The sequence below is a fragment of the Lagopus leucura genome, unplaced genomic scaffold (genome assembly GCF_019238085.1).
Source record: "Lagopus leucura isolate 7727_CA_CO unplaced genomic scaffold, USGS_WTPT01 102-5_obj-0_obj, whole genome shotgun sequence".
NCBI lineage: Eukaryota > Metazoa > Chordata > Aves > Galliformes > Phasianidae > Lagopus > Lagopus leucura.
In genome coordinates this window covers 23,930-48,943 of record NW_024965075.1, presented here as the reverse complement: position 1 = coordinate 48,943, position 25,014 = coordinate 23,930, and the positions used below count along the sequence as shown (strand labels likewise).

General features: G+C 54.9%; 2 protein-coding genes across 6 annotated transcripts in view; both read left to right on the top strand.

The window, feature by feature from the left end:
• Positions 1-8,570: 8,570 nt before the first annotated feature.
• On the top strand, positions 8,571-12,723 carry ACTB (actin beta). Its single transcript, XM_042892382.1, has 6 exons — positions 8,571-8,654; positions 9,495-9,623; positions 9,951-10,190; positions 10,711-11,149; positions 11,459-11,640; positions 11,990-12,723. The coding sequence occupies exons 2-6, from the start codon at positions 9,501-9,503 to the stop codon at positions 12,131-12,133; spliced, it is 1,128 nt and encodes a 375-aa protein (XP_042748316.1). The 5' UTR covers positions 8,571-8,654; positions 9,495-9,500; the 3' UTR covers positions 12,134-12,723.
• A 4,154-nt stretch (positions 12,724-16,877) lies between these two features.
• FBXL18 (F-box and leucine rich repeat protein 18) overlaps positions 16,878-25,014 on the top strand; it is a 28,345-nt gene continuing 20,208 nt past the window's right edge. For 3 of the 5 annotated variants that reach the window (XR_006182504.1, XR_006182503.1, XR_006182502.1), the window contains exons 1-4: positions 17,106-17,259; positions 17,819-18,019; positions 18,832-20,372; positions 23,146-23,364. Coding sequence is in view for 2 of the 5 variants with exons in the window: in XM_042892381.1 (XP_042748315.1) it covers positions 17,191-17,259; positions 17,819-18,019; positions 18,832-20,372; positions 23,146-23,364 (2,030 nt within the window). In the remaining 3 variants the exon portion in view is untranslated. Of the gene's footprint in view, positions 16,944-17,104; positions 17,260-17,818; positions 18,020-18,831; positions 20,373-23,145; positions 23,365-25,014 lie in introns of those variants that run through there. The other 2 variants (XM_042892380.1, XM_042892381.1) reach the window with 2 other exon arrangements.

The window sequence follows — 25,014 nt, the reverse complement described above, 5'->3', positions numbered from 1 at the left end:
GCTCATGGAAAGGTGCTCCCATCCTCAAGGTGTGTTGTATCCCAAAAGGGAGCTGAGAGGAATGGAGGAGACTGAAAGCAGTTGAAGATGAGTCAGGGCTGCAGGAGGATGTCAGCGCTTCCTGCACGGCTGGAGGAAGCTGCTGGGTTTGAAGAGGAGGAGGAGGAAAAGGATGGGGCTGATACCTGCATCTCACCGGCAGATCCAGCTTTGGGGCTGGGGCACATTTTGTAGGTTTCTGCTGCAGGGGTGGGAACAGAGACCCTCCTTTATTTTAAGGAGCCTGCACCTAGGAGATGTGTGGGTTTGTGTGCAAACCTCTCCTGCAGCAGGGCTGCAGCACGGGGAGAAACCAAGCAAGGCCAAACCCCAGCATGACCAAGGCAACCCCATCCCCGAGACCCCTCCCCAAGATCCCCTCCTTGGAACCCCATCTCCAGCATCCCACCCCCAGGACCCCATCCCTGGGATCCCACTTCTTTAAGGTCTCAGCCCTGTGTTGTGCCAGGACCCAACTGGGAGCTTCCTATCAAGGGCTGGGAGGAGCTGGTATCACTTCACAGCCTGGAACTGGGCAGAGGCAGAGGCAGAAGCAGATTTGGCTTCTTGTTGGGGTGGGTGCAGAGGGGCTGGGGTCTGTCTCACTACTGTCCATCCCTAAGCACAGAGGGGTGGGATTTGAGCTCAGCTTTGAGGCTGGAGGCCACCAGCTGTGACTTCCTGGACCAGGAGATCCCCTTCCAGATGGATAACCCCATTGTGGCGGTGACAAGGATCCATTAGGCAGGATTAGGAGCGGGGCCACGGGGATTAGCGCTGTGCCTTCCCCCAGCACCTCCCTCTGTTGTGGGATGAGTCGGGAGATGCGGCCCTGGGGAGCTGTGGGGCTGAGAAGTGGGGGAGCTGGTGGCGATGGTTGGATGGGAAGGGCACCTCCATCTGCTCCCTGCTTTGTCCCTGGGCCAGCAGCCGTGGGGACACGTCAGCAATGGGGCACGAGCACAGGGAGGGGGGTTCCCTGCCTCTGGCTGCAAGGAGGCCTTTAGGAAAGCAGGAATGCAGAGCAGGGGGGCCGCAATGAAACCCAAAACCGCCTCGCCGGGGCCCTGGGTCTCCACATCCGGCCCAGTGCTGGCTGCAGCTGGAGGCCCCCGGGACGGCCCCATCTCTGCTGCTGCAGCCCCACTGCTGTTGCTCTGCCCGACATCCCCAGGTTGTATCCTGTCCCCGTGGGTGCTGGGGGTGCCTTGTGCATCCTGGCTTGCAACTTCTCAGTGCCACGTGCATGTTGGTGAGTGCAACCCCTGGTGCAGCATGCACCTAAGTGTGCAAGGCCGTGGGTATTGTGCACCCTGGAGGGTGCAAGTCCCTGGTTCAGCACGCTGCTACTTCTTCACATCAATGCACTTCGGAGCATGCAATTCCTTATGCAACGTGCATCTGAGTGCATGCAATCCCTGCTGCAGCGCGCACCTCGCAGCACGCAATTCTTTGCACGGCGCATACCTTCGAGTGTGCAAGGCCTTGGGAAGCGTGCATGTTGGGGTGCAGCGCCCTGTACAGCTGCACCTGGACACGTGAGATCTGCGTGCGCTGCGCCCTTCGCTGCGCGCTTGCTCCTGAGCAGCACAGTGTGCATCCCAACAGTGCCACCCAGCAGCACGGCCGCGCTCTGCAGCGCATCGGGCTGAGGTTCAGTTTCTGGAAACGCTGACAACATGGAGCCGAACAAAGCAGCCTGGGGAGGCAGCAGGGGGGGTTTCGCTGCTCGCTCGGCTGCCTGCAGGGCTGGGTGGGCTCCTCTCGAGGAGCAGATCCCTCGTGGTTGTACCCAGCACAGGGAGCTGTGTCACCCCATAGGGGCACCAGCCGTGCTGGCAGCGTTGTCCCGAGGACCCCTACAGGACCCGGCACCGCGTGGATGCGGTGAGCACATGGGATGCTGCTCGGGATGCTGTGCCCCCCACGGCCCCACACGTGCCTTCAAAGCTGCTTCCCTTGAAAAAATCCCAAAGCCTTTTATCGCTCTGGTGAATCACGGATGGGGGCCGGGCAGGCTGTGTACAAAACCCCCATCACACCCGGTGCCAGCTGAGTATGGCACTCACTGAGTATGGCACTCAGTTCTCTGAGCTGCTGGGAGCACAGCTGGCTGTTCCCCTGACCCTGCATGAAGTGGGTTGAAAAACGAGGATTTAGGGCAGGGCCAGGTGCTGGTCCCCGTGGTGGCAATCCCTTATTTCCAATGGGACCTGAGTCCATCCTGTGGACAATGCCCTTCACCCCCAGCCCCAGGTGCACTGAGGTGCTCCCAGGTGCACTCACACTTCCAAACCTCTCCAGCAGATTTTTGACAAAAAGTGACATTTTAGAACCAAAAAGCGACATTTGAGGACACGGCATCACCGCGCCGTGCATCTACCCTCCTTTCCTCTGAGCATATGTTTTATTTGTTGCCAGCACTGACATCTGAGCACCCAAACCACCGCAGCTCCGCTGTGCCCCGTGCCGAGCTCAGTGCTTTTCCGAGGGGATGCGCTCCCTGCCGATCCTTGGCTCATCAACACCGGTGACACAGGCCGTGCTGGGTGCTCGGCGTGGCTCCGGGGCAGCACCGCTCCTCCCCGTCCCGTCCCCCCCGCGTGTGCAGGAAATGGCAGTGACGGAGCCGGCGGGCTGGGGATGACTAAGTTTGGCAGTGCTACCTGCCGCCTGTTTTTCCTTTTATGGAGGACTCGCGAGGACGGACGGAGCCATTCTGCACAACCCAGAAGGGATCCACCCTGACCTTGGGGACGGCCACCGCCGGCTTGGGGACGGAGGGCACGGAGGTGGCAGGACGTGGCAGGGCAATGGGGTGGCGGTGGGATGGAGGTTTGCCCCCCTTTCCCCATCCGGATGGCACACCCGTGTGTTTTCACTTTCTGTTTTAAGGAGCTGGATGCAGCCCCAAGCGGAGGCTTGGCCCCTCGGTGCCATCCCTGCATCCCCGTGTGGCTGCCCTGAAAGGAGAGAACCCCATCTGTGTCTCATCCCTTTGCTCAGCCCCTAGGGATGCGGGGAGGTTGAGGGGTGACAGCTCAGGCTGCGCTCTCCGTGCCTCAGTTTCCCCATTGCGGTGCTTTGCAGATGGTTGGGCACCCAGGTCTGCTGGGCATGAGGAAGCCAGCTGTGCTCGTCCTGCCCGTGGCCACATCTGAGCTGGGGGGCTCTCGGGGGGGCTCCAATGGAAGCATCCCACTGGGCACCCATTCCTGGGTGGGGACACATCATTGCAAGAGGGCAGTGCTGCAGGGTGGGGATGGGGTTGGCGAAGCAGTGTGCCGTGTGTGCAGACAACACGGCAGGGGACCCATAAAGTCCCTGGTTGGTGAGAAAGGCAAAGAGAAAGGAAAAAAACAAACGTTCTGCTCCTAGCCGCCCCGATGGTTTGCAGGAATGGAGACAGCACTGGGGACAGGCGGTGCTCTGCAGCACCCAGCCCATGCCGGGGGGCGGCAGAACTCCCCGCGCTGTCCTGCATTCTTGGCATTATTCTCCTTTTTTTCTCCTCCTCCTCCTCCTCCACCCCGGGACGCGCTCTCAAACCTCTCCATTTATGGCCAGGAGGTTAGGTCAAGTGGGAGGCTGAGGGGATGCCCGGGTCCCTGGGGAGAGGGGTGGGGGGACTGGGCAACCCCAAGGGAAATGGCAGCAGTGACACTTTGGGCATCGCCCCCTGGGACCCTCATTGTGATGCTGTGTGCCGGTGGGGTGGTGGCGGGTACCCAGAGCCGCTGGGAGGGGGTGGGCAGAAATCAGCCCTCAGAGAAGGAGGGGCTCTCTTTGTGCTGCTGGGTTTTTTGTTTGTTTGGTTGGTTGGTGGTTTTTTTTTTTTTTTTCCCCATTCATTTCAATGAATTTTGACTTTTGGGGAGGGCTGTCTGTGTCCCCGTCCAGTGAGGTGTCAGCGGGACGGGCTGGGATGACTCCGGATGATGACATGCCCTGATTCATTGGAATCATTAATATTAAATAAATAAAAAAAGCAACGGGTGACTCAGCGTCGGTCTCTGCCATTCAGCAGAGCTGGAGCTGCTCGGGGTGAGGCTCTTGCGATGGTTTTCTCCTCGTCTGTAACAACACCTCGAGGTGTTGCTGTTGGGAAGGCGCTGGGCTGGAAGCGGTGCCCCAGGAATGCTGGCAGCATGTAGGGGGGGGCACATCAACCCCCATCCCAGGACATGGGGTGAGGAAGGGCTTCAGCACCTTGTCCAAAGGCACAGTGCAGACGAGCAGGGGGCATCTTCTGTGACCTTACCCTAAAGTGAGATGCCCTGCATCCATCCCTGAGGGGGGACCCTGCTGTCCATCCCCATGCCCTACAGAAAGCTGCTGGTCCCCCCCAGCTGACTCAGCCTGATGGGATTCCCACAGTTTCCGTCGGGTTCTGCCTGGAGTAAACTGGGGAAAAGATTTCACAAGCACCAGTAATTAATGCTAATTACAGAGCAGCGACATGAGAATCATTTCTTCCCCCGGTGTCCTTCCAAAAATGGCTCTCCGCAGGTGTGGCACAGCTTGTCATTAGGCACTGCTCCGCCTCAGGGGAGGTGAAGCCTTGGGCAGCCAGGGCTGTGGGAACGGAGTGATGGGGGACGGGTCCCCTGTGTCCCCAATGTCCCTGACATCCCTGAGGTCCCCAATGAGCTTCAGAGTGATGGGCTGTGCTTCATGGTGTGGGGCACATGGGAACACCTCCCTGGAGATGGGTGAGCACCTGGAGATAAGTCAGCAGGAAGTGGTGTTTCCTTTTTTTTTGTTTTTAATTTTTGTGCAGAGCTGAGGTCTGGGTTTGGCTCTGTAGCAGTGCCTCCAGGCAGAGCACTGCGTGCTTCAGGACCCACAGTCACTCCCACCTTCCTCTGCCTCAGGTCCTTTGCAGACACACCAAGGGGAGCACAGGTGGGCCGATGTTCTCCCTGGGGACAGCAGTGCACAAACCCAGTGCTCCTTCTGCGTCTGCATGGGATGGAGTGCACTTGGAGCAGTCCCCGTGCCAAAGGGAGTGACAATCAGTGCGTGGCACTGACGGCTTTTGTTTGACTTTCTCCTGAGATCTTATCTGCTGCCAGCAGGAATGCACAGCGCGGGCCAAAGCACACAGCAAAATATGGTCCAGAGGGTGAAGTGGAAATCTGGGGGGCAATGGGCTGAGAGGGGAATGAAATGCAATAGGGATCGATGGTCTCCTCGAGTCCTGAATTCAGTGGGTCCCAGGAAGTGGGCCGGGTGCTGGCCTCAATGGGTGTTCACCAATGGGCTTTGGTTTCCAGCACGGCGTGGTGCTGCTGGACCCTCAGAGCATCCCTTAGGGGATGGTCTCCCAGGGCTGCACCATGCTGGGCCCCCTGAAGTCTGAGCAGGGCTGAGACCTGTGGAGAAACCCGGAGAGAGTCAGCTCTTTCTCTTCCCCTTCTGCTTTTAGCAGGAGGAAATTCCCCCCAGGGCTGTGCAGGGGCTGTGCCAGCACAGGGCTCAGCTTGACCCCATAATATTGCTGTGAGAGAGCAAACCCCAGAGATGTGCAGAGCAGCTGAGTACGGTCTGGCTGTGCCAGTGCGATTGCTCTGAGCTGGGGAACGGCCTTGGGGGGAAAACAACACTGCACCACAACTGCCAAGGCTGAGCACAGCAGCAGGGGGGGAAGATTCATGCCATGCCTTCTCCAGCAGCCCCAGCAAAATCCATCCCTAGTTGGCTATCAGAGGAAAGCGATGGGTTTGTGCCGCTTTGCAGCGTGATGCAAAATAATAGTTTGTCTCTGCTGCAGGTGGGGAGATGCTCAATGTAACATCAGCCCATGTGGATGAGTGCATGCAGGGCCTGGTGCATGGAGCTCTGTGAAGGAAAGCCTCTGCCCTTCTGCAGGAGGCACTGATGGATGCATGGGAGAGAGCTCAGAGAGTTTGTGGAGGGGAGCAGAGAGTGATGCTGAAAGGAGGAGAGGGAGAGGGGACAGCAGTGCAAGGCAGTGAGTGAGGAAGATGCAGAGTGTTTGCTTCCAAGAGGAGGTGTGCACCACAGCCATCCCTGGGAAGGTGAGGTGGGAGCTGTGGTGTTGGCGTGGAGCCGGGCACAGCCTCTGGGCTCTGCACTGGGCTCTGGGCTCTGCACTGGGCTCTGGGCTCTGCCTTGGGCTCTCACCTCCAGCGCATCCCCAATAGAGCCAACATGGCCAGGGTTGAATCGAAAAAGAGGAAGGGGCCGGGATGGTCCCGCCCACACCATGAAGATGTGGCCTTTCCCTCTTCCCTTTGGGGAATGGGAAGGGGTGGGAGAGGCACTCCCAGAAACCCCCCAACATTTGGGATGAAGGAAAAAATTGGCCCCAAAGTGCAGAAATCAGAACAAAACACAGGCGGGGGGTTGGGGCTGGAGGCAGCCTGGCCGTGTCCGAGCCTCCTCCACATGCTTTCATTCAGCCCAAGGACAGCAGGGAGAGGAGAACAAAACAGGGGCATGGGGGGGCTGCGGTGCACATGGCATCTTTGCATCGGCCCATGGCTCTCAGGATGGGGATGCTCCCCTGCAGTGCCCGGTTCCCCTTGGAAAGTGATGGTCCTGGCTCGGTGGCATCACGGTGGCACTATGGGGAGTCCCCTACCAGCAGCACACAGTGCGGTTGGCACTGCCACACTCCGGATGCTGCGCTCTGATCCAACCCCATAATCAAGGGAATCCGAATGGCCCCATCATTGCCCCCACCACCCCCGTCCTGCTGGGCTCTCACACCCCGCGCTGCCTTCTGGTGACATTTCCCAGCCCAAACCCACAGCCACACGGCTACCACGGGGCATTTCCCATTGCTACCCCATTATCAGCGCTGCACACCTCCCGCGGTACCCATGCCTTGTGGCTGCCCTTCTTTGACGTATAATCTTCTAATTAATACCCGGCCTTGTCAAAGTGGAGCACAAACGTTAATTAATTCCCCAGCAGGCAGGTAATTAACAGTGTGACTCCCATTTTGCCGTGAGTGGGGCTGATATACAGAGATGTGGCACCACGGAGCCCATGGGATCCTTGCACTTGGTGCCCAAAGAGGTCCCCATGTGCCATCACCACCTCAGAGGGGATAAAGTTGTCCCTGTGGTGTCCCTGCAGCTCAGCTCTGTCCACCTCCAGTTTGGAGGGGACACAGTGCAGCCCCAACGCAACCCGTCCTTGCAGCATCCCAGTGACAAAGACCTCACTGCTAGACCCTACACAGGGCCGGATTCCGCTCCCCTAATATCCACAGCGTTGCACGGCCCCTTAATCAATGCAATTAATCAGCGTGCACTCATGCAAATCTCCGGAGCTGCAAAGCCCCGTGCAGCGCTGCTCACCGACACCACGCACCGCCCCGGCCAACCCTGCAGCACGCGCTGCAAACAGGAAAGAAACAAAATATTGCCCAAATGTAGGCAAGGGCCTTCAGCTGCCCTGACCTCCGCCGGGCCGGGCCCTGCCTGACTCAGCGCCTTACTCAGCGCTGGTTTCCTCCCTCCGGCTGCCGTCGCTGCAGCGCACACCCTAACGAAGCGTGGCCCTTAACGGGCTCTGAGGTGCACCCAGCAATGCACCGGCAGTCCAAGGGCCAGCCGGGAGGTTTGCACCGCTACTTGCTGACATTAGCACTGAACTTGGCCCTGGGTAGTGCTGCAGGCCGGGCGGGGTGGCTGCAGACAATGCAGTGCGTGCTGCACCCGGTGCCCCTTCCCCTCCTTTGCAGCAAGCAGGCTGCACCCCAGCACCCGGGCCCGTGCATGCATGCTCCTGGTGTTATTGCTGCTCGGTGCATGCATACTCCTCGATGTTGTTGCAGCACTGTGCATGCACGTTCCTTGGTGCTGTAGCACCCAGTGCACACACACCCCCTGTTGTTACTGCTGCTTTGTGCGTGCACACTCATTCTATCACTTCATCCCAGCGCACGCACTCACACTGGAGCTATTGCTGCTCGGTGCTCGCACACTCATTGTATCGCCGCAGCTCGGTGCACGCACACCGGTGCTATTGCTGCTCGGTGTGTGCATGCACATCAGTGTCGCTGCAGCTCAGTGCATGCACGCTCATTGCCCGTCGCTATCGCTGGCGCTCCCCGGGAGGTGACTTCAAGGGGACCGCAGGACCACCTCGGGGATGGGGGGAGGGCTGCACACGCGGACCCCGCTCCCCCTCCCCAACAAAGCACTGTGGAATCAAAAAGGGGGGGGGATGGAGGGGCACGTCACACCTCCGCCCCACACGCTCGCCTCGAGCCGAGCCCCCACGTTTTGCTTCACTCTCCCCATCTCCCCCTTCCCCCCCCGCCCCCAATTTTGTATTTATTTATTTTTTTTAATTATTTTGTGCAGCGATGGGGGCGAGAAGGGGGGGGGGGCGCGCCAGGCGGGGCGGGGCGGGGCGAGGGGCGGGGCGGGGCGAGGCGGAGAGGTGCGGCTGCAGCCAATCAAAGCGGCGCGCTCCGAAAGTTTCCTTTTATGGCGAGGCGGCGGCGGCGGCGGCCCTATAAAAGGCGGAGCGCGCGGCGGGCGGGAGTCGCTGCGCGCTGCCTTCGCCCCGTGCCCCGCTCCGCCGCTGCCTCGCGCCGCCCGCCCCGGCTCTGACCGACCGCGTTACTCCCACAGGTGAGCGGGCGGCACGGCCCCGATCCTCCGGGCTGCGATCATCGCTTGGTTTAATGATCGCTCGTTTCTTTTCTCTGGCTGCGTGGAAGCCTTGAGGGGCTCCGGGACGGATCTTTGTACGGGTTGTGCGTGTGCGTGCATGCGGGGAGCGCCGCGTGCGGCTCCGCGCCGCCCGGTGCCTGCGGGCGCGGCTCGGGGCTTGGTGCGCCCCGCTGTGTGCGGGCGGCGCGGCCGGGGGCGGCGCCCTTCGGTGCGGGGGGCCGCGAGGGGAACAAAGGCTGCGTGCGGGGGGGCGGTGGGCGAGCGGTGCGGTGCTTGGGCTGTACCCCCCCCTTCCCCCGCCATCCGCCCGGTCGCTGAGCGCAGCCCGGCTCTCCGTCTGCGGCCGGGTGCGGGGCGTGGCGCGGAGCTCGCCGTGCCGGGCGGGGGGCGGCGGCAGGTGGGGGTGCGGGGCGGGGCGGCTGTGGCCGGGGAGGGCTCGGGGGCGGGGCGTGGCGGCCCCCGGAGCGCCGGCGGCTGTCGAGGCGCGGCTCGCCGCAGCCATTGCCTTTTATGGTAATCGTGCGAGAGGGCGCAGGGACTTCCTTTGTCCCAAATCTGTGCGGCGCCGAAATCTGGGAGGTGCCGCCGCACCCCCTCTAGCGGGCGCGGGGCGAAGCGGTGCGGCAGCGGCAGGAAGGAAATGGGTGGGGAACGGAACGGCCTCCCCTCTCCCCGCTGTGTCTTCGGCCTCGGGGCTGCCCGTGGGGATACGGCCGCCTTCGGGGGAACGGGGCGAGGTTGGGCTTCTGCTGTGCGACCGGCGGCGCTCATGTCTTTCTCTGCTTTCTTCCTCTGCAGCCAGCCATGGATGATGATATTGCAGCGCTCGTTGTTGACAATGGCTCCGGTATGTGCAAGGCCGGTTTCGCCGGGGACGATGCTCCCCGTGCTGTGTTCCCATCCATCGTGGGTCGCCCCAGACATCAGGTACGGCAACGACGGCTGGGTGCTGCGTCCAGACAATGGAGAGGAGCGTTCGGTGGGAGTGGTTCTGCTGAGGACATTAAGCCTCAGGGAGCCCTTTTATTTTTATGCCTGGCATGAGAGGCTGCTGCCCTGCAACAGTAACTGGTTGAGTGCACAGCCTGCTGCAGAGCTTCCTGTGTTGAAGCAGTTGGCACAGTCCCTTCGCTGGTGTCGTAGGGGCAGAAGGGTGTTAGTAGTAATTAAAGGTGTGGCTTTTGGAAGAAAACTTTATTCATCCGTTGCAGCTTGCCTGTCAGTTAAACTTAACGCTTTTTCTTTGTTGTGCAGGGTGTGATGGTTGGTATGGGCCAGAAAGACAGCTATGTTGGTGATGAAGCCCAGAGCAAAAGAGGTATCCTGACCCTGAAGTATCCCATTGAACACGGTATTGTCACCAACTGGGATGATATGGAGAAGATCTGGCACCACACCTTCTACAATGAGCTGAGAGTAGCCCCTGAGGAGCACCCTGTGCTGCTCACAGAGGCTCCCCTGAACCCCAAAGCCAACAGAGAGAAGATGACACAGGTGTGTAAAATGCTTGAGCCTGGAGCTACAGCAGGCACTGCTGCAGGCTGGCTTTCCTCTTCCATGTTGTCCTCTATCTGCCTTCACCACTTCTCCCTTTTTGCCATCTTTACAGGGTTTTCCTTTCCTGACCTGAGTCTCCCCTTTGCTGGACCTTGACAGGTTTTGTTTGCTCTAAGCTGACTTTCTCTGAAACTGAACTAGCAACTTGTCTAACTGCTGTTTCTGACTAGGCACTAATCCATTTACCATCTTCGTGTGACTATACTGTAGTTTCTTGGCCTTTGTTTTGTTCCTTGCTGTGTCATGTGGATGGGCCTTTGGTAGCAGTGTCCTTGCTCAGGCTCTGACCTGGCAGGTGTGGGTGGAGACCAAGTGAGATAAGTGCTGATATCTCCTAGAGGAGCAAAGAAGCCTCTTATCTAGGGACAAATGTAAAACCACATGCATGGACTGATGGAGGCATGCAGTGAGAACCTTGGTTTATTCTGCTTGACTCAGTGCTTTCTTATCTTTCTAGATCATGTTTGAGACCTTCAACACCCCAGCCATGTATGTAGCCATTCAGGCTGTGCTGTCCCTGTATGCCTCTGGTCGTACCACTGGTATTGTGATGGACTCTGGTGATGGTGTTACCCACACTGTGCCCATCTATGAAGGCTATGCCCTCCCCCATGCCATCCTCCGTCTGGATCTGGCTGGCCGTGACCTGACGGACTACCTCATGAAGATCCTGACAGAGAGAGGCTACAGCTTCACCACCACAGCCGAGAGAGAAATTGTGCGTGACATCAAGGAGAAGCTGTGCTACGTCGCGCTGGATTTCGAGCAGGAGATGGCCACAGCTGCCTCTAGCTCCTCCCTGGAGAAGAGCTACGAACTCCCTGATGGTCAAGTCATCACCATTGGCAATGAGAGGTTCAGGTGCCCTGAGGCCCTCTTCCAGCCATCTTTCTTGGGTAAGTCTGACTCCTTTCAGGAGGCTCCGTGCCCCTTCTGCCTAGAGTGACTTACAGACTGGTCAGCTGCTGTAATACTGCTGGCCCTTAGCAGGTCTGTCTCATTCCACCCCAGTCTTTTTCTTCCTCAGCCTGAGGACAATTGAGGTACCTAGGTCAGTAGAACATGGCCTGTCAGCCATGGCTTTGTTGGGCTGAGTTGTTTCCTACTATGAGGTCTTTGATTCTCTTGTTTTCCCATAGTAGTAAGTCCTCTGGCTTCCTTGTCTCTGAACTGTTCACTGACCTGACGCTGCTTTTTGCTCACAGGTATGGAGTCCTGTGGTATCCATGAAACTACCTTCAACTCAATCATGAAGTGTGATGTGGATATCCGTAAGGACCTGTATGCCAACACAGTGCTGTCTGGTGGTACCACAATGTACCCTGGCATTGCTGACAGGATGCAGAAGGAGATCACAGCCCTGGCACCTAGCACAATGAAAATCAAGGTAGGCTGGAGCCCTGGGCTCTTTCTCACACACCTCTTAATGCAGTGTGGGTGGAAGAGGCTAAACTAAACTACTACAGAAGATGGAAACTGCTTTGTCTTAGTGGTGGAGCCTTATGGCCTTGCTCTGGGCAGGGTGGCAGCCACTCAGCTGTGTGAGTAATTAGATTAAGTGCTGGCTGTGAGTGGGGGAGGAGGGTGTTCTGTGTGAGGCTGTGCCTTAAGCCTGCTCAGACCAGAGAGCGCCTTGGCCAAGGCCAGATAAAGCAATTGGGTAGCAGAGTGCCACAGGGCTGTGCATAGGGGTGTGTGCCATCACACTGCATCTGACCAGTTGTTCTCTCCTGCAGATCATTGCCCCACCTGAGCGCAAGTACTCTGTCTGGATTGGAGGCTCTATCCTGGCCTCTCTGTCCACCTTCCAGCAGATGTGGATCAGCAAGCAGGAGTACGATGAATCCGGACCCTCCATTGTCCACCGCAAATGCTTCTAAACCGGACTGTTACCAACACCCACACCCTTGTGATGAAACAAAACCCATAAATGCGCATAAAACAAGACGAGATTGGCATGGCTTTATTTGTTTTTTCTTTTGGCGCTTGACTCAGGATTAAAAAACTGGAATGGTGAAGGTGTCAGCAGCAGTCTTAAAATGAAACATGTTGGAGCGAACGCCCCCAAAGTTCTACAATGCATCTGAGGACTTTGATTGTACATTTGTTTCTTTTTTAATAGTCATTCCAAATATTGTTATAATGCATTGTTACAGGAAGTTACTCGCCTCTGTGAAGGCAACAGCCCAGCTGGGAGGAGCCAGTACCCATTACTGGTGTTAGATGATAATTGCTTGTCTGTAAATTATGTAACCCAACAAGTGTCTTTTTGTATCTTCCGCCTTAAAAACAAAACACACTTGATCCTTTTTGATTTGTCAAGCAAGCGGGCTGTGTTCCCCAGTGATAGATGTGAATGAAGGCTTTACAGTCCCCCACAGCCTAGGAGTAAAGTGCCAGTATGTGGGGGAGGGAGGGGCTACCTGTACACTGACTTAAGACCAGTTCAAATAAAAGTGCACACAATAGAGGCTTGACTGGTGTTGGTTTTTATTTCTGTGATGTTTCTTGACGGTTGGTTCCTGCTGTTACCCAGCCTGTGTGGATCAGCTATCTGGGGGGTGCATACTGGTGCTGTCTGGTGCACAGGCTGGATAAACCATGATGATACTTCAGCAAGGAGTTTGGCTCCAGTTCTGTCCTGAGCTGCCATCAGTGCACTCTGTAGGGTTGGATGAGGGTGGGCTGAGCTCTAGGAGAGAGCTGGGCTCAGTGGGGCTGCAGCTGTGCTGCTTCCTGTGACCCTCATTCTGTGTGTGACCTGACAGCGGTGGGGTGGTGATGGTAACAAGGAGCAGCTGGCTCCTGACATGGGACGATTTATTCTTCCTCCAAGAAGTGTCTCGCTTGTGGCCTCTGTCCTCCAGTTTCAGGTATCTCCAGGCAAGCAGCTTGCTCTGCCTTTGCTTCAGCTGGGGAAAGTGGGAGGCCTGGGCTCAGGCAAGCTGCCTGCTGGGTGGAGCAGCTCCTCAGGTGGAGGCAGGAGAAAGTCTTCAGCAAAGTGGATGGAATGGATTTTGAGAGCAGGGCTGTTAGACATCACTGCAGGGGTGGGGCTGGGAAAGGGTGTGGAGAGGAAGCTCTCACTGGTGCAGTGACATGGCTGCAGGGTCAGGGCCTAGGGAGAGCAAAGCCAGGTGACGCTTTGCATTGCTAGCCTAAGCAGACAAGTCCTCGCAGCCTTGCTTGTGGACACGCTGGCTTCCCGAGGCTCCTCCAACCTGCCTGGCTTTGAAGAGCTAATGGCTGTGACTGTGTCATGCTCACAGCAGATGAAAGGCAGGGAACAAGCTCCATGGGTTCTTTTAATCCTCTGCCTGGCCTCATCATTCCCCAGCGTCACGCTGTGCTCAGGGTGGACCTGCTGGTTTCTTCCTTTTGTCTCCTCAGCCTCCCTTCTGGCTGCGCTAGTGTGGCAGGAGACTGGCAGGGCTGCGGGTGCAGACGCTGGGCCAGGCATATGAGTTACTGGAAGCACTGGTTTGAAAGGAGCAAGGTGTAACTGGTTGGGGAGGGGCCCAAACTGTGCTAATAACCCGGGGTCTTGGGGAAGCAGGGTGAGGAGGAGGCGGCAGCAGCCGCTGGGGAGGGAGCTGGTGGGAGTGGAGCAGGAAAAAGGCCAGGAGGAGAGAGGAGATGGCGGCAGGGAAATGGGGCATGTCTGCTCTTCTGCCTTCAGTCTTCCCTGAAACAACCACTGATTGCTGTGAAAAATGTGCTGAGGCACAAAGAACTGCGGAGAGGATGGTGGCAGCAAGGCAAGGAGCTGCAAAGTGCCTGGGGTCGAGAGCAGAGGGTGCAGGGAGAGTAATGGGCCGGGGAGCTGAGCTGATTTTGTATGCTTCAAAGAGCAGAAAGCAAAGCTTTCAGTTAACACTTCACAGGGTTTTCGTTTTTCCTTTCTTCCTATCTTTCTTGCTGCTCCAGGCGTTCAGCCCCCCAATAAAATGAGGCTGAGCATTTTGCAGCCCTTCCCACCCCTTCTCCAGCATGAGGCCATGGCGTGCACAGCTACTCCGCAGGCTGCTCCAGCAAGGCTCACTTTATGCCTCCTTTGGGGCCATTACATGCTGGAGAAAAGAATGTGGTGCTGGGCAGGGAAGCCTGCAAGCATTACTCACTGCTCCCAACTCCGACAAGCGGAGGGGAGCCAGGTGGTTTCCTATCAGAAATGATGGGCATTGGAGATGGGGGATTTTTTTTAACCATAGCTTCTCCATCTCTGTGTTTAGGCTGTGATGTGCTGGGAGTTCTGCGGCTGCAGGGACAGCAGGGATCAGCCACAGACTGTTGCAGGCCACCCAGCCCTTTCTCACCTCCCTTTAACTGCCCAGGGGGAACTGGCTCAACTGAACGGAGCTGAGCAAACGTTTTATTCCTTTTCTTCCCTCAGAGCTCCCAACTTTCGCTCCTGCTGGAGACAGTGGCTGGCACTTCACCTGCAATTAGCTGGTGACCTGGAAAGTCACCTCGCTGAGCTGCTTACGGAATCAAGCCACTGCCAGGAATTAGTGATGTCCTTGGCAAAGGAGACGGCTGCAGCTCTCAGGATTTAGCCCTGAAGGGCCTCCTTGTGTGGCTGCCTCAAGCTTTGTCAGGGAGCGCTGACCAAAAATGGCCCCTGGCTGGGGGGGATTCTGTCCTCTTGTTAGAGCACACTGGCAGCCTGCAAATGTCCCATTTCCCAGGACGTTCAAACACAACTGGCTTCCTCGTGGAAGTCCCCTCTGAGGGCACAAAGTGACGGTTTCAGAAAACGGGCTTTTCTTGGTGTCAGTTCATGGATGAGACAGCGGCTGGAGGAGGAGCCCTGCTCTTTGAAGTTGGTCTCTGCAGAGAGAATGCTGACCTCAAGCCTGTCCTGGCTTGTATTATACCCATCCGTAATCTACTTTAGCAGGCCTTACTGTATTAAATCGTATCAAGCACCGAAAACCATTTACAGCAGTGGAGACAGCAGTTTGCCCAAGCATACAAAGCGCTCTGACCACCAAGCTTTCATTATGCTGACAGAAAGTTGAGATGTTCAAACTTTATCAGTGTTAAGAAGAACCACAGGAGAGAAATGACTCAAGAGTTTCCCAGGGGAAAAAAAAAAAAAATAAATCACCAGGTCTGTCCAGCCATGAACTGTGAAGAGATGCTGTACAGAACACAATATCTTGATACCAGCACCAGATTTGTTTGTTTGCCCTCCTGGACCGGGACAGCACGGTATGCACCTGCCTTCTTTGGGCTAGGAAAACTGTATGAGTCACACCATGATCAAAGTCTGCCTGGAGACAGACCAGCACTGAACTGATGCCATTTTCACAGGAGGTTCCCATGTGCCAGCGGTGGGAAGAGCGTTCCTGAACTAAAGAGCAGCAGGGAAGGTTTCTGCACTCACCCACTGACAGCTTCCCAGCAACCATCAAGGGAAATGCCAGCGCTCAGAGTAGCTGTTTGCTTCCTTCCTCCTTTACAGCCCATCTGATGTCCTGCTGCTGCCTCGTATTCAGCCTCATGTCTTATCTACACTGCTCGTTTGCTCAGAGGGCCGTCAGACCGAGCTCAGCTCCTCTTACAAATGCTGTGAGCGTGGTTTCTCCTGGAGAGGTTCTTTAACCTGTCTCAGCTCCCAGCTTTTATCTGGGGTTGGCAACTGCTGCCTGGTGCACAGACAGCCCAGGGCTCAGGGAACCATGGCTAGTCCTCACACCAGCTGCTCCAGCTGACCTGGCACTGGGCAGGGCTTTGACTCTGCTTGTGGGCTCTGCTTATGATCTTATTTACATTTGCACTGGAAATGCAAGTTTTCTCCACCTTGGTCTCAGCTTTCCCCGCTGACTGCAAGTACTGTAGGTTGGTGTTCTGTTTAAATGTCAAACAAGCCAGCCCTGACTGAGGGGCCTCTGTGCTGAATTTGTCATTATCTTCTGTTTAACTGAAACGTGACAGAAAAGTGAATTTTGGTACTCGTACTGAAGTTGTCCCGCACCTCAGGGCTGAGGAGGGTGTGCTTCTGCACGCCAGGATCCTGCTCACAGGCCTGGAAGCAAAACAGGCCCGGGCACTCGATATTTCCTAAACTCTAATCCCACCGATCCCCAGTCTTGTTCATGGCCTTAAATGGCAGCAAGCAAAGAGGAAGAAAGCAGCCACCTCGTCATCTTCCTCCATAGCTCATGTTTGTAACACATTTTCTATGAACAATATTCCCAAAGCACACACTGGGAATCCCAGCTCTGCCGTCTTGTCTGTTCTCGAGGCCGGGAGCTGACAGTGGGCTAAGCCCACTGTTACACGAATGGCTGCATCCACAGCAGCTGTGGATGTCTTCCGCATGGCCCTCAGCACACGTCAAGCTCACTTCCCACAGGGAAATGCAGCCACAGGGGGAAGATTCAGCTCATTAAAGTCCGGGTTAATTATATAAATGTCCAGTGACTTTCCTTTCGGAGGAGAGAGCTACCACCCCCAACATGGCGGCGCCGCTCTCAAGATGGCGTCGCGCAGAGGCCGCCCCCACGCTTCTGCTTCACGTGGCCACGCTCAAGATGGCGGTGGCGGAAGTGTGGCGGGCTGCGGAAGCCGGGTCATGGCAGCGCCGGAAGAGCCGTGCGGCGTTGCGGAGCGGGGCCGGGAGGCGGCTGGCTTGAGCCGGGCGCGGCGGACCCCGCGGCTGCCGCCATGTCGCGCCGTGCAGAGGTGAGCCGTGGGGCCGTCAGCGCTCGGGGGAGACGGAGCCCCTCGGGGAGGAGCCGGCGCGGCGAGCGGCTGGGTTGGCGGTGGGCTCAGCCCCGCGGGTCCGGGGGCGGGCTGCCCGGCCGGCGGGTGGCTGGCGTTCCTTTGGGGAACCCCGGGCCGTTGTGTAGGGCCGTGCCGTGGGACAGGAGCAGCCCAGCCCTTCGGGGATGGCGCGGTGTTAACGGACGGTGATTCATCTTCGTTAAAGATGGAGCTGAAGGCCCGGCTGCCCTCAGAGCCACCGGCGGGCTGCGGGCCTCCGAGCCCCAGGGTAAAGGTAGGAGCAGAGGGGCGTCGGGTGCTTCGCTGCTGGGGGACTGCAGCCATCCCGAGCGGCTCTGGGGCCCGCGGCCGCGTTGTGAGCTCGCTGGGATGGCTATGGGCAGCGTGATGCTGGCTGCACAGGGATTTTTTTAGCCTGTAAACGGTTACATAACCGGTGAGGTTATCGGGATGGGCTTCTCTTAGAGGAAAAACGTGGAAGGAACTGCCTGCTGCACTGAGGGCTGCCACTGCCAATTGCAAAGTGAGTGGCAGGAGGGGAATGAGTATAAACACTTTTATTCGTGTTCTGAAGCAGCTCAAAGCAGAGAGCGAGTGAAGCTGCCATGGCTTTGTGTGAGGCTTTGCAGTACCTCGCTGCTGTGTCCTGAGGGAAGGGCAGCGGTTTCTCAAGGCAGGTGGTTTGTGTTCTGCTTTTGCTTTGTCTCACTCTGCAAATCTCTCTGAAGCTCAGAGTATCTCTTTTCTCATAAGATTTGCTGAAGTCTCTGAGCTGGTTGCTTTTCTTTTTTGTCTTTTTTCCTCTTTTTTTCCCCCCCTCTTATTTCTTTTAGGATCTTGTGAGTGGGGAGAGTGAGGAGGAAAGTAATGGTATCAACTTGATGGAGTTCTCGGATGAGATCCTTCTGCACATCCTAAGCTACGTCCCTTGCACAGACCTGGTCCTGAACGTCAGGAAGACCTGCAGGAAGCTCTCAATGCTTTGCCTTGATAAGAGCCTAACCCATACAGTTTTACTTCAGAAAGACTATAAGGTGGGGAGAGTAGCTTGCTTCTTCTATTAGCTATGAAGAGAAACCTGACTTGAAAAAATATCAAGAAGTAGGGCTTCTCAGTGTGTCTGCATGCACGTCCTGCTTTTGAACTCTGAAACTGAACAAACAATAAACAGTTTTATAAAAGCATTTGTTTTCCAGAAGGCTTTGTTAGGGCAGCTCTGTGCTCCCTTAGTTTTTGCTGATGGTATTTTATGCAACTTCTCTGGGTTTATGGAAACTAAAATGAAAGTAAATATTTTCTGTGTTGTGCAAATAAATTTGTCAGACACGCAGTCAGCTAATTCAGAAAATGTATACTTTTGGTAACACAAACTTAGGGATGAAGCATAATATGTTTTATGAAGACTGCATCACCAAGCTGTAGGCAAAGAGAAGCCTCTCTTATTTGTTTCCAAAAGAAAGTGGATGAAGGAGAATGAGTGTATTCTTTTAATTTGTGCTGCTATCGACCAGTTCAGCTGGTTTCAGCTATTTCTGCTGGAATAGTTTAGCTGTTGGGAAATGGACGTTGTTCAGCAGCTGACAGTGGGGTGGAGGACAGGTTTAGCCTCTCAGTCGGTAATGCAGAACTGCGCAGACTAAGAAGCTGAAGGAATTCTAATCTTAAGAGTCCAAAGCGTGGCTGACAAAGCCATGCTTTAATGAGGTATGTGCTTGTGGTCCAAAACCCTCGGATGAGTTGCATACGGTGAGAGCTAACCAGTGCTGTCCCCATCTTCAGATGGGAAACTGACCCACTGCGTGCGACTGTCTCGTGTCTCATTGAATCTGGTTTTGTTTGAGCCCAGGTGAACAAGGACAAAGTGAAGCAACTGATGAGGGATATTGGAAAAGAGATTCACCAGCTGAACATGGCTGGGTGCTATTGGCTGCCCAGCTCCACTACTGATCACATAACACGGTGCAAGAACCTGGTCAAGCTGAACCTGTCCGGGTGCCGTGTCACCTCTCTCCGTCTCTCCAAGATGCTGTCCACGCTTCAGCACCTGCGCTCCCTGGCGATTGATGTGAACCCGGGCTTTGATGCCAGTCAGCTCAGCAGCGAGTGCAAAGCCACCCTCAGCCGCGTGTCAGAGCTGAAGCAGACCCTCTACACTCCATCGTACGGCGTTGTTCCTTGCTGCACCAGCCTTGAGAAACTGCTGCTTTATTTTGAGATCCTCGATCGCTCGCGAGAAGGTTTTATGCTGTCTGGGCAGCTGATGGTGGGCGAGAGCAATGTGCCCCACTACCAGAACCTTCGTGTCTTCTACGCCAGGCTGGCCCCTGGCTATGTTAACCAGGAGGTGGTGAGGCTGTACTTGGCTGTGCTGAGCGATCGGACTCCTGAGAACCTTCACGCCTTCCTTATTTCTGCCCCTGGTAGTTTTGCTGAGACGGGAGCCACTAAAAACCTTCTGGACTCGATGGCTCGAAATGTACGCCTGGATGCTTTACAGCTGCCCAAAGCCTGGCTTAATGGTTCCGGGCTCCTGCAACACTTGAAGTTCAACAACCCTTTCTACTTCAGCTTTAGCCGATGCACCTTATCTGGTGGCCACCTGATCCAGAGAGTTATTAATGGTGGGAAGGACCTTAAAAGCTTGACCAGTTTGAATCTCAGTGGCTGTGTTCACTGCCTGGCTCCAGAGTCTTTGTTTCGAAGAGCAGAAGATGACATTGACAGTAGCATTCTGGAAAGCCTGGTAGTCTCTTGCTGCAACCTCAGACACCTCAACCTCTCCGCAGCTCACCACCACAGCTCAGAAAGCATAGGGAACCATTTGTGCCAGCTCCTGTCCAGGCTAAAGCACCTACTCTCGCTAGCACTGCCAGTTTGTTCCATCACAGATGTTGCTGTGAACGTGGAAAAGCCCCCCACGCAGCCTAACGCGGCGCCCCAAACGTTTGGAAAGAAAACCCGTGTGGGGGTGCAGACGTATCCAAGGAACTTAGCAGACCAGGCATGTCAGAAGCTGGAGTCTTCAGTGTTCTGGACGCTGATGAGAAGCCTCAGGTTTTTGGAAACCTTAGAAATAATTGGGTCCAGTTTTTCCTCTGCCATGCCCCGCAATGAGCCAGCAATTCGGAACTCTCTGCCTCCTTGTGTCCGAGCACAAAGTGTGGGGGATTCGGAGGTGGCTGCCATTAGCCAGCTGACTTATTTGCAGAGCCTCACCTTAGCACAGCTGCCAAATATTGTTACTGGTTCTGGGCTTGTTAGCATTGGATTGCAGTGCCAGCATTTGCGGACTCTTTCGTTGTCCAACCTGGGCATGATGGGGAAAATGGTGTATATGTCTGCTCTCATGGACATGCTGAAGCACTGCAAGTGTTTGAGAGATCTCAGGTGAGGGGCTGCCACTGAATATCTGCACTGTTTGTGAAGCTGTGGTGATGGAGTGCTTATTTTGTGGTGGTTGGTGTAAAAACTGCCAGCGGTCCTCTGCTCCTCTGCTGGTCATCCTCTGCTCAGGCAGCAGGTCAGAAGTGGCCGCAATGGCTTGAGAGTTATTTTTCCTCTGGAGTTGTGGAAAACAGGAAGGCATCTTGTGCTGTTTTCGAGGGCTCAGGATATGCCTTTTAACCACTGTTTAAGAGCTTAAAGTCTCTGTGCTGCAACTGTCTTCCTTTTAGATAAGGAAAAGCAGACCCAAGTTATCTGGGAGGTGTTGGGCTCTCAGGGCTAGGTGAAATGCTATGTTCTGTGTGTGTGTGTGCACTTATTGAACATCCAGGAAGGAAAGGACTCCTACAGTGTCTAGTTAACATAATGTTTGGTTTCCCACTGGGATATTTTTCTACCTTTGGCTTATATTTAAGATTTTGCCTCCTTATTTTTTGCATATATTTTTCCTTTCTTGATAATAAGTTGAAAGCATTCTGTAGAATTTGTCATGTCGGTGTTCACTTCTCAGACCATTGATCTGACCTTGAAGGATGCATACAGGAGCTTCACTGCTGCCAAAGAACTTATGAACCCATCTCACAGTGGTGCTTTCCTTGCCCTGGTAAACACGATGTCTGTAAATCACAGAGTCATTTAGGTTGGTGAAGACCTCTAAGGTTGCCAAGTCCGACCCCAGAGTTACTGCTTTGAAAAAGTGCTGTTTTGTTTCCTCTTCCCCCTCCCCAAAGCAGTTTCTGTGGGTGGGAATGCTGGTCCTGTTGGGTCAGTGGCCATTCTCTATTCACAGGAACATGTCTAAAATGCACAAGAGTAGTAAAAGCGAGGTCATCCTCACATGGTGGATAGCTATGATTGCAAAGATCGTTGCAGCATGACCAAAACTGTTCTTCATCAGCTGAGGCTGATGTTTGTGTGCATGTTCCTAAGCCATTGCAGCAGTGAAAGGAGCTGGGGCAGCTAAAACATCTCGAGGCTTTTTGTTTCTCACTGCCTCCCATTTGCAAGGGGCGAGGAGCGTGCTGCTGCCATCCGGGGGGAGCAGCTGGTGGAGATCAGACTGCTTAATGGCTTGGGTCGTGTGAATGGATCTCTAACCTTGAAGGGCTGAATCCCCTTGGAACCACCGAGGTCTGGGTGGAGCCTTCGGTGTGCAGTGCTGCTTTGCTTTGCTTTGGCTTGGCTCTGTGTTTCCCAGAGCCTTAGAAATGGAGGCTGTGCGTGCTTCCGTCATTACTGCTCACAGCCTTGGGTGGAGGATGAGCAAGGCCGTCTCCTTGCAGCAGCCAGGTGTGTTGGTGTAAGCTGTCATCGCACCTCGAGTGAAGCCTGAGGTTTGATATAGGTTTGAAAAGTTTTTAATGCTTAGCACTCACTCCTGATAGCGTAGTTTCCTTTTCATTTCCCTGATTCTCTGGCTCTTCTCCCCTTCTTCCTCTGCCCGTTTTCCAGGCTGAGAAACTGATTTGAGGCGCTATTCCAAAGCAACGCTGCCATCTAGCGGGCAGAAGCGGTACTGCAAGTATGGCTGTGCTACCGAGGGTCACTTAGAAACCTTCGGAGAGGTTGCGGGGCTTCCCTGCTTTGTCCTTAGCTGGCAGTTGGCCAATCGCACAGCTGAGAGATGGGAGAAGCTTCCTATTTCCTTCACCTTCATTTTGAGCTATTGCCTGAAGAGATGGTAGGATCTTTTCGGGCAGTCTCCGACCAAGACTTGAAAACAGAATCTATCAACTAATGAGATTAAGTTGCCGAGATACCCCTCCCAGACTACAAAGACCTACACAGAGATTATCCGGAGGTCAGCTTGGGGCTGACAGCTTGTTCTCACCTCCTGGATTAACCTTCTGGAGCTCTTGGCCTTGCTGACCCAATGACTGCGAGTCCCACGTGCTCTGAGGTCCTGTAGTAAATCTGTGCAAAGCAGGCGTGCTTCTCCTGCTGGCATCAGCGCCAGGCAGCTCTTGTGTCCTGCAAACTGTTTTCTGCAAGGAAGTCATCCGGATGGGCTGCTAGTTAAAACACAGAGCCCTTGTTGGTCAAGCATGGCTTCACTGTGCCTTTTCTGTCACTTTGCTCAGGGCTGGGAGGTGAGGCTGTGGAGTGCTGGGGTAGAAAATCCCTGTTCTCCTGGCCAAGTGTGTAAGATGGAAGTTGGCTCAATGTATTTGTTGCTGAGGGAGAGAAGAGCTTTGATTCTTTTCCGTCCTATGGGCAGGGCTGGTGGTGGCTGCTGTTGGCTCAGAGGCACAAGGTCACCACGTGTGTGCTGTGAATTTTTCACGCCTGCCTTCTCTCTAAAGCTGACCAGTTTGACCCATGCTTGGTGCACTGGAGCAACGAGTCCCTAAATCCATGCTGGCTGCTCAGTTCTGTCAGGTAGCAAAAGCTGGGCGGAGTTCATCTGGCTCCAAAGCCCCTCTTAGCCAACACGTTTTGTGGGAATCTTGCTAAGCCAGGGCCTCTCCACAGGGTTCTGCAGCGCAGGGCCTTTCCTTGTGCTTGTGCCCCTTCCTTCAGATTGCAACATTTGGGGGCAAGAGGCCTGAGTTTGCAAAGCCAAACTTGTAATGCCCAAGCAGACAGTTCTCGTGTGTGTGGGTGAGATGGTGGGAGGCTGGTTGGCCAAACCCCCATGGATGTGCTTTCTTCTCCCTTGTCTGAAAGCGACCCAAGGCTGAGCTGCTCACTGACTTGCTTTTGTTGGTCTCTGCAGGCTGGAGCAGCCGTACTTCAGCGCAGGCTCCCAGTTCTTCCAGGCCCTCAGTCACTGCTCCTCTCTCCAGCGGCTCTGCATCGTCTCCAGGAGCGGGACTCTGCAGTCTGATGCAGTGATGTCATTCATGGCCAGCTGCCTTGAGGTCATCATGTGCCACATGTTTATGGGAGAATCTCTCACTGTCTGCAGAAATCTCCAGCAGTCCATTGTCCGGAGGTGAGTGCGGGAGGGGATCCGTGTGGGATTTCTGGAGCTGTTGAGGATTTATCTCCTTTTCCTTTCTTGCCAAGGCTTCTATGGCTTGCAGCACTTGTTCCAGGAAGCTAAAAGGTAGTGTGTGACTGCTTGGCATGTGAAACGGCCTCTTAGTTTAATAAGAGCTGATCCGTGGAATATTTGAAGGTATGATATGCGTTTTTGATTCCGTTCCCACTCGTGTTCTCTGTAGTTCTAAGCTGAAGCCCTGGAAGCTCCATCATAAATCAAACGTCACTTTTTGTGTAAACAAAACATCTGCCGACATTTTAAGTACTGAGAGGTCTGACCTTGAAGCTTTCCTCCTTTCCCACAAGTGACTAAGATAATTCTTGGTCCTCTAATCACTTGTAAATGTCACTTACTGATAATCCCCTGGCAGCGCAATTCAAAGCCTTTCAAGGGTTTGTTGTGAAGGGTTTTTCTTTGGGGGGAGCGCTGGGGGAGGCTGGCTACAAACTGCCTTTGCAGTCTGACAGTTCTTAAATGCATTTTGCTGGGCCCCTCGCAGCGATCTGAGGCTCACGTGGTGGGAAACGTTGGTGCCTGAGCCGTGAACTGCATCTGAAAAGAGAGCTTTTAATTACGCCTGGCATTTTGAAGTCGTCTGGTGGCGGCAGTCCTTACAGAATATCTCCCATGCAGCAGACTTTGCACGATGTTTGTTCTCTATAAAGCGTTTTCTCCGCCTTCGATCTGTTTTCTTTGTCACCTACAGTTGCTTTGCCCTGTTAAGCTCTGGCAAATTTGGAATCGCTCGGTGTTGTTACTGCATCCTAACGGGTGCTCCTCCCCCCAGCCTTTCTCCAGCTTCAGAATGACTTATTACACTTGGCTCGTCTCTGAGGATCAAATCCAAAGAGCCTACGACTATATTAGCCACCTATCAAACGGCACACAGGATTGCTTGTTACAGCCTCTGGAAGGCTCTGCATTCTTTTGGGATGGCTTTGTATCTGTCCAGTCAGTCCTTGGTTGATTCTGGGAGCGCTCTGAGGATCTTCTTAGGAGGAAGTTTTTCACACAGGGTGCTGAGGCACTGGCACAGGTTGCCCAAGGAGGCTGTGGATGCCCCATCCCTGCAGGCATTCAAGGCCAGGCTGGATGTGGCTCTGGGCAGCCTGGGCTGCTGGTTGGTGACCTGCACACAGCAGAGGGTTGGAACTGGATGAGCATTGTGCTCCTTTGCAACCCATTCTATGATCCTTAAAAAGATCCAAGGATCCAGATCTTGTGGTTTGTTTTTTTTTTGTTCTGCCTTCCTCCTGGAGATACCAATGCAGCATTGGCCAAAATTCCATTGTCTGCTTACTGAGCTGCATCATGCTATTCTGCAGTGCTTCCCTTCTCTCTTTCTTTATCATGTATGAATTCTTACTACGTTCTGTACCTCCTGGGAGCTCTGCAGAGAGCAGCAGATGCCCCACGAAAATGTCAATAACCATTTATATTTTTAGCAACAATTGTTGCTGCCATGCTACTTTTCTTCTTTTGTGTTTTATTAATAGAGACATTTGTATGGAAACAATTTTTGAAGTATTTTTTTTTTTTTCCTGAGCAGAGCATCTGCTCCCACTGCAAGTTCTGCACCTGAAGTCATAATCCTCGATG

What these genes read in the sequence shown, in the direction of transcription:
- ACTB (XM_042892382.1), top strand. Translation starts at nt 9,501, where the DNA reads ATGGATGATGATATTGCAGCGCTCGTTGTTGACAATGGCTCCGGTATG. An exon ending in ACAGAGAGAAGATGACACAG is followed by an intron (nt 10,191 to 10,710) that starts GTGTGTAAAATG and finishes TTATCTTTCTAG; the next exon opens with ATCATGTTTGAGACCTTCAA. An exon ending in CTTCCAGCCATCTTTCTTGG is followed by an intron (nt 11,150 to 11,458) that starts GTAAGTCTGACT and finishes TTTTGCTCACAG; the next exon opens with GTATGGAGTCCTGTGGTATC.